The sequence below is a fragment of the Phaethon lepturus genome, unplaced genomic scaffold (genome assembly GCF_000687285.1).
Source record: "Phaethon lepturus isolate BGI_N335 unplaced genomic scaffold, ASM68728v1 scaffold50001, whole genome shotgun sequence".
Classification (NCBI taxonomy): domain Eukaryota; kingdom Metazoa; phylum Chordata; class Aves; order Phaethontiformes; family Phaethontidae; genus Phaethon; species Phaethon lepturus.
This window is the reverse complement of record NW_010518038.1, coordinates 319-8,492: the sequence shown is the minus strand read 5'-3', so window position 1 is coordinate 8,492 and position 8,174 is coordinate 319. Positions and strand designations below refer to the sequence as shown.

Here is an 8,174-nt window from a genome sequence, read left to right as displayed (position 1 = left end):
CTGCTTGGGGGATGCCAACAGTTGCCAGTTAAAGTTCTGTGTTTGGGAGCTTGCAGGCTCCCTACAGGGCTGCCGTGCTGGTTACACGATTCTCTGAAAAAGCCAGATTCCTCATCTGAGCACTCTCAGCAAAAAGGAAGGGCAACCTTCCACATAGATATAACATTACTTTCCAAGTAAGGAAGTTTACCATAACAGTGTAGGAATTTTGTAGAAAAAAAAAAAATTGTAACCATCTGGATTATAATGGATATGCATGAGAAGATTGAACTAAACTTGAAAGAGCAACCTCAGTTCAGAAATGTTCTAAATTTTTAGGGCTTAATTTTGCAATTTAATTTTTTTTTTTGCTTTAATTCTCAGATTTATAGAAAATAGGACCAGCAGGCACATGAATAGGAAGCTATTCAGTCTATCCTCCTCCCCTAAGGCAGGATCAACTATAACTTAACCACACTTGACAGGTGTTTATCTAACCTGTTCTTACAAATCTCTAAAGATGGAGCTTTCACTGCCTCTCTAAGCAATTTATTCCTGTGGTTAAGTAATTAGTGTATAACGTAACATAAAAGCTTTGGTAAAGGATGTACCTTAAAAGTCAGGATAAGATGGCTGAACTGGAATAAAGTTTCTAGGTCCAATCTAATGCTGACATGGTCAACGCCTGAAAAGAGAATGGAAATGAGTGAAGAGCACGATGTGCACACTGGAGGGGTTGCAGAGACGGCCTTCCTGTGGGGAATTTAAAGATGTCCTTTCCAGTACAGCAGCTCAGCTCTTTCGGGCATCCCCTGTGCACGAACCCGGCATGCGGCTGGATCGCTCTCTCAGGGGCAATGCGACGTGCTGCCTTTCAGGCTCTGGCACCGGCAATGCCACATGTCACTGAGACTGCGTGAGATGGTTAAAGGTCCTATTCAAACCAGTCAGATTGCAAGTGATGGTGATGGTAAGTTCTGGGTTTATGACTTCCTGTATACAGTAAGATTTTTCAAAATCCATCCAAATAGTTCGCTTATTTCTAAGAAAAAAAATGAAACCAAATAAAAATATGGGGTTTTCTTCATGCTAAACAGATCTGTTAAACCCTTCTATAGTGCCAGACCTGAAGTTTGTCATTAGCAAGAGCTGTCACACCAGGCATCTTTCAAAATTGCAACAAGTGTGGAAAAAAACCCCACAATTCACACATTCTCTGTAGAGAGTTGCAGGAGCTCAGCTGATGTCCCCACTGTTCCTATCTGCATGCAGCATCCCACAGGGCTCCTGCTGACCAGGCTGTGCATGGGGCCTCATCTCAGAAGAAAGATGGTGAGACCAAGAAAAGATCCTCTCACAGCTGGCCCACAGTTTTATTGACATCGATGTCCAAAACTGGTGACAGTTCATTGCCAAACTCCATGAATAAACAAGGCTTATGAATTTTAGTTGGATACCCAAAATAGGGGTAACATATTACATTATTTTGTCTATGCCTTACTTTCCAACCAGTCAAATATTTTTTACATATTCACTATATGTCAAGTAGAGTACAGAATCACAGAATCATTAAGGTTGGAAAAGACCTTTAAGATCATCAAGTCCAACCATCAACCCAACACCACCATGCCCACTAAACCATGTCCTGAAGTGCCATGTCTACATGTTTTTTGAACACTTCCAGTGATGGTGACTCCACCGCCTCCCTTGGGCAGCCTGTTCCAAAAGTAGATCCTATTCATTCTATCAGGCCTTCACAGAGAAGCTGTAAGGATATATACATTGATGTCAGTGAAGAACTACTACAGAGAAGCTTGAGACAAAATTAACATGTGGCAATAAGGGTGTCGATAGTCAGGCTTTGTTTTAACTATTTCCTAAAGTATTAGTGCTTTACACTGCAAGCACTATTTTTTTTAAATGGATATTTGCGTTTTACACACTCTGTCATTACACATCTGTGGGCAAATGTACCTTCTGCCACAAGTCACATTTCCCTGAAAAGCAGATAATCTATGAAAAATACATAGGCACCATGTATAACACAGCACTGCCACGGGTCCTCTGGCCAGCTCTCGGAGATACCGTGCTTAAGATTTGTCTGTAGAAAAACAGAATTTCTGAAATCCTACATAGTTACACACAAATAGGTTTAAATCACTCAGTGTTACTGAATCAAAGAATGGATGAACTTCTATCTCATCTCTTCCTGAAGGCAACATGATGAATCTTAATTACAGAAATAAATCTCAGAGTAACATTTTGCAGTAATATTTTCTCAAAGAAACTTACCATTTTCCGACTGCCACCACTTTTTTTTCCTGTCGGGTTCAAAAGCTGTGATAACATTTTCAACCATGTGACTGTTGTGCTGCATATAGGGATTATATGGGTGTCTGGAATCACAGAGAAAGCACTTCTGTTCAGCCTAGAAAAAAAAAACGAGCAGGACAAAAGATGAATTTGGTCTCTACTCTAAAGATCCAGTGGATGTACACGTATTTATGCCATTGCAAGATTGAAGCCTGTCATGTTGCTTTGGGTGCCTGTGCTTTTAATCACTCAGGCTTTCATATATAAGGAACAAGCCCAAGAAAATCATCATATGCACAAACCATGCGTATAGTAAATGTTGGCCTCGGTTTGCCCCAGGTATCTGTAAAGAATACACATTTTCAGTTGTGGAAAGGGGATCTCAGTAAGAGCAGAGAAATAATTTTGTCAAGGTGTCAATTCTGGGTTTAGCTGCCAGAGGGTTTGTTTTGCAAGAGTTTCTTGGGAGAAATTAATTTTTTAAAAGTTGAGCTTTTATTCATGTCTCATAAAGGCTGCAGAAACTTTCAGCCAGAGACAGCAGTGAGGAGGTAAAGGGGATACAAGTGAGGACGGGATCTTTCAAGATCTGAAGAAGCCTTGAAGAGGAACATTCACTAAATCATTTATACATATTTTTTCCTCTCTCTTTTGCACATTTTCTAGCAGCTCGGAGACCCAGCAGGAGCAGCAGACATGTGCTGTTGTCTGGGCTGGATCCAGCTACAAGGTGACTAGGTGGTCTGGGCTGACACCACCACCCCAACCACTGCCAGCGCCTTTTGTAGGCATGGGAAAACTGGAAAAGTTTAAAAATGATGCGAAGGAGGAAAATCAGGATGTCAGTGGAAGGGTCTTGTCTGAAAATGTAACAAGTAGAAGACCAAGGTGGTAACGATTAACCAATATCTCAGTGATGAATGAGAGGCTTTTGTCTGCAAAAGGGCTTGGAAAGCGAGGGGAAGGAGCTCATATTTAAGGTGGTAAGAGGGGGGTTGAGTAGGAGACATAAGGAGAGGTGACAAGGCTAACATGCCGGGCTGGGAAATGACCCGTGCTGAGCCCTGCGACAAGCCCAAGCAGCGTGCGATGGCGGCCGGCAGCGCCACGGGGAAGCGAACGGCAGCGGCTGCGCCGGGGGATGCGCAGGGTGGGCAGAGGTGGCGGTGCTACGCAGACGGGCTCTGCGAGATTTGGGCAGAGCCTGAGCGCGAGGACTCAGGGATAAGCCGAAGCGGAAGGTGATGCCCAAGCCGCCTGCCTGGCTGGCAGGGACGCTGGCAGGGAGAAGCGGGGATGACGCAGCACCCCAGAGGGAGCTGGAGGAGGAGGCACAGATTTGGCAGGGATGCTGCTGAAAGCAAAAAGCTGGTGGCAGGAGCTGGGCTGGAAGTGACCCAGAAGGGGATGGGTGGACAGACACCCTGCCTGGAATGGTTTGGACATCTTTGTATTATGAAAACCCCTGGGAGTTATTCACATTTAAATAAACAAAGGGATATAGATTTACAGGTATGGTATAACTCACATGTTTAAAACATTACGATACATATATATTATATTCAGGCATTCTATACAACACTTGACAAATGTACGAACGTACAAATTTAGAAGACGAGACAGAAATACAAAAAATACCCTGTCATCTCATTTCACAAAGCTCTGGTGAGGAGCGCTGAGGTTATCAAAGCTTTTGGCAGGACTGCGTACACCCACTCTCTGGTTTATATAGACACATACAATATGACACTCAGTCAACTTATGTTTAAGGCTGCTCCATAAAAATCTTTTTGTGCCCCAAAGGACAAGCATATGCATGTCCACGTAAGGCAAGTCTGGCAGATCTCATTTGCCTCTGAAGTGTGCAGCTTCATACTCTCCCCAATACTCGATCCTCTTTCTTTTCCTTTCAAAACATGTGTAATTAGTAAACCCAATCATAGGGCTAAAAACCTCCTAACCTACATTTAGAAACAATGACACATTAAAGACCGAAAATGATTTGCAGTGCTTCTTTTCAAACACAAAGCAGTTGAACTCTAATTTTTTTCCAAGCTGAATTTTCAATAAGACATCCCAACCGAGTCCTGGCTCTTGGCAGCTCGCCACGTTGACTAACCCAAACCTTCACAAGTAAGGTTCGCTCTCGTCGTGATGCCTGACACAGGTCATCAGGAGGGGAACTGGGGAGGAAGCACTTGGCTTTGCAAGGTGCAAACTTCCTGGCCTGCCTCCAGCAAAGCATTCGAGAATGTGCTGGTGAGAGAGAGAATCGAGTTGAGTGGGACTTTCTGATATACCCTACGTGATACACACGTTGAAGGGGAGCTGGTACAGCAATTCACATTGCCAGAGCACAAGCCTCTATCTCTCAGGCTCTGCAAAACAGCAGAATTTGTAGCGCTCGTTCTTTTGGGAGACAGTCACCAGGGGTCAAGGTAAGTTGAAGCAACATTAAATCTCAGGGATTACTCTGGAACAGCTGTTCCTTTTCATGAGTCTGTATTTACATAATTCAAAGGATAAGTACAGGCAAGTGAAAATATTAATTTTTTATTGCTCTTTGATCTTCTCTTAAAAAGAGAAAAAAAAAGGCAGTCATCCAGCTAAGGGCCAGAAAGACGATGTCTCTGAGTTGGCTCTTTCTGCCCATCTACCAAGCAGTGCCAAGACTCAGAGCTAAGCCAACAAGGTAGTGCCCAGGACCCACTTGTTCAAACAATGTGGGGAAAAGGTAAAAGGCTGAAGCAAAGGCTCACAGGCTCTTCTGGAAGAGGAAAGAGTAATTTACATTTTGCAGAAAACCATAGTTGCAATGAGTAACTTGGAGTAGCGTTTGGTGCCATCTCAGTATGGCAGAGCTTTGCACTGTAAATGTGTCACAGCATTTTGCCAGAAGGTTATAAACTGCTATTATTTTCAAATGCTTATAAATTAAGCTGTGCTTTATTAACTTCTTCTTCAGCCTACAGCTGGTATTTAGTGAAATTATTTCTATTTGCGATGATTTATTAGCTCAGTGGGGCCAAATCCTCCAGGACATGGGACAGGGGAATTCCTGTTTTGCTCCTGCACACCTGCTGGTCCCTCACGGCCTCCATTGCTGTGGACAAGGAGGAAGAGGGATCCCTCTGATCACCCACATTTTGGATCTGCCCACCCACCCACCTGGCAAAAGACTGGGCTACACCATTAGATTTTCCCTCTGCCGGAGATGGCTTTCTGCTTTTTTCAACGTTGGTCTAATTTCAGATCAAAAGACATGAGAGGGCATGGTGTGAATCACTTAACAGGTTTCCTCAGGTCTCACCACTGTACAGGAGATGTCCTCCAGCGAAGGCCCGTTGGGGCAGTGCCTACAGCCTGCAGGACCGCACTGCTCCTGCTGAGCACTCACGCACGTGCAAATTGTGGTCTTCTCCTCTGAGGCATGAGGAGGAAAAGGACCCGCAGAGCAAAGCCCCTTGAGAAATCCCTGTGCTCATTTGCACCTCGTGGATGTTTCTGCCTTTTGAGAAGCTATGCATCACTGTGGAGGCTGTTTGCTGCCTAACTCTCCATACCTGCTGCAATAAGGCATAGACTTGCGCCAGGCTTATATTACGCCGTCTGATGATTTTTTCAGACAACTTCAGTAGAAACTTCCTAGTCTGGGCAATTTCCTTTTACAGAGGAGACTACTGTTAGTAAGCAGAGTTCAGTTTATTAAAAAAGACAGAGCAAACCAACCTCTAGGTAGCCTATAATGCAGTACTTCTGAGGACCGTTCATTCCACAGGTTGACGAGGCCATTAATTGCTTGCTGCGACCCAGGAGGAGGTCCCCAACGGCCGGGTGGCAGGACCCGGCGTCACAGTCATCCTGTGCATGCTGGGGATTTATCAGCGCTGAGCGCAAAAGAAGATCAGAGAGAGATGAAATTGTTTTGTATACCCAGCAGTATTTTCCAAAGAAAATCAGTTACAGCCTAACATCAGCAGAAGACTAAATTATCCTTTGCCTGTACTCCTTTTGTCCTTAATAATATCATTTGGTAGAATCTTGAAGAGCTTTGGTAATGAACATACCTGCTGCAAAATCATTTTATAGCTGCAAAATACAGCTAGCATATTGTAAATCTATGCTAAAACTTAAATTCTCAGCACATTATTGCGCAGTAAACATGCCAATCTGCTACGAGCAATAATTTATTATGCTTCCTACCCTGGCATACCCATAGCCAGCACTCCTGCAGCAGAATTGACTCTGTGAGCAGAGACAGATTTGGATTAATTCTGCTGATTTCTGCTGATTTCCAAGTGATAATGGTGGAGCTGAGGCCAGGAATGACATCAGGTGTCCCTCAGATGGTCTGATGATTTGCAGTGAACCTCCTGGTGTGGTCCCAGAACCCTCAATTCAGACCCCATGGAACAGTCATTAATAATAAACAGAATAATTCAGAATTCTCTAAATAATTACAGGATCTTTTGGTTTATTTTGCCTGAAACAGCTTTAAATATTTTCCCCATTATGTTAAGACTTCCCTACAGGGCTTGTCCTTTTAAACAAGTTCTGTCCTGAAACCCTGAGCACGAATGGGTACCTTGGAGGCTTTATCTGTTCAGCTTTACGTGGCTCAACTTGTTATAAAAAGTGCAGTTACGAAAAATACAATCAATACATGAAGATCTCACAGAACACCAGAAGCAATAATGCAGTTACAGCCGTAAATATACAGTATTTTACAGCCAGGTTTCAGTCTATGACTCAGGCTGTACCTCGGATGATGAGTGAAGCTTGCCTCTTTAGGTATAAAGCCATGCATACGTCTGGTTAGCCTGTCCTTTATTTATCCAGAACCACAACACTGGCTGTCAGTAGATAATGATTACCCCTTTCAGGACCTGATTCAGACTCAATTACAACAGTTACTCAATTATTCAATTAGCTTTTCTTTGTGTTTAAAGGTTTCATATCACTCATAGCTCCTAGGCAGGAGAGTGGGGAACAAGGACTCACTGCCATGCGTGTCCTCATAGTGTACATAAAAGAAGCACTCTAACAAAATCCTGGAGAGCTATGTAAATCACATGGTAATATTTCAAAATTGGCCTGAATAACTGTAACATCTGTACTTACTGAGGTGTAACAGGATGGCCAGCCCCAGCCTCATGCCTCCCCGTGAAACTCAAACTGGTGCCGCTGCAAGAGAAGAACTAGTGGGGCACCCGGTGCTCTGCCTCACCAAGGCACCCCTTGTGCGTAGGCTTACTCAGCGCTAGCCTTTAGAAAAGTGGCAGAGCCCATGATAAAAATATAAAGGTTAAAAGGGAACTCTGGCTTTGATTTTGTTTTAGCAGTAATTTCTCCTGACAATTTTCAGCGCTGAAATAGGGATGAAAGCAGAGGGACACCTTTTGGAGAAGACTATAAAAACATATTCACACTTAGTTTAAAGTAAAAACAAAATGCTGTCAGGAAAAATATTGTAGTATTTGAATATAAGTTATTTAATCCTAACTAAATTCAGCAGGGCTGTTGGCAGAGATCTAACTCCTTCTCTGGAAGTTCATGTTTCTTGCATTGACTTAAAAAAAAGACCAAGGTCCTAATGAAGACACCACTGAGAAATGCCTGAAGTCAGGTGCTATGAATTTTGGCAGAGACAGGATTATAACTTCATCTTTAAGTGTGGTGGGGAAAAACAGGTAATGTCCGTACCAGCGCAAAAGTCTCGTACGGGAGAATCTTGGCGTGACCCCAAAGGAGGTTCAGTGGCACTTACTTCACACCCTTCCTCTTCCTTCTCACCTGGAGGAAAATAAGGCTTGCCAACACAAAACCTCTGTTGGAAAGACAGAAGGCAGTCATGGGCATAAAACCAGTCGTGGGCATCCTGC

General features: G+C 43.5%; 1 protein-coding gene across 1 annotated transcript in view; it reads right to left on the bottom strand.

The window, feature by feature from the left end:
* The window catches only part of LAMB4 (laminin, beta 4), a 42,430-nt gene extending 35,335 nt beyond the window's left edge, over window positions 1-7,095 (bottom strand). The window contains exons 1-4 of the mRNA XM_010296569.1: window positions 7,053-7,095; window positions 6,022-6,179; window positions 2,272-2,407; window positions 591-664 (exon numbers count right to left, since the gene is read on the bottom strand). Coding sequence (XP_010294871.1) covers window positions 591-664; window positions 2,272-2,407; window positions 6,022-6,179; window positions 7,053-7,095 — 411 coding nt within the window. The remainder of the gene's footprint in view (window positions 1-590; window positions 665-2,271; window positions 2,408-6,021; window positions 6,180-7,052) is intronic.
* Window positions 7,096-8,174: the final 1,079 nt, after the last annotated feature.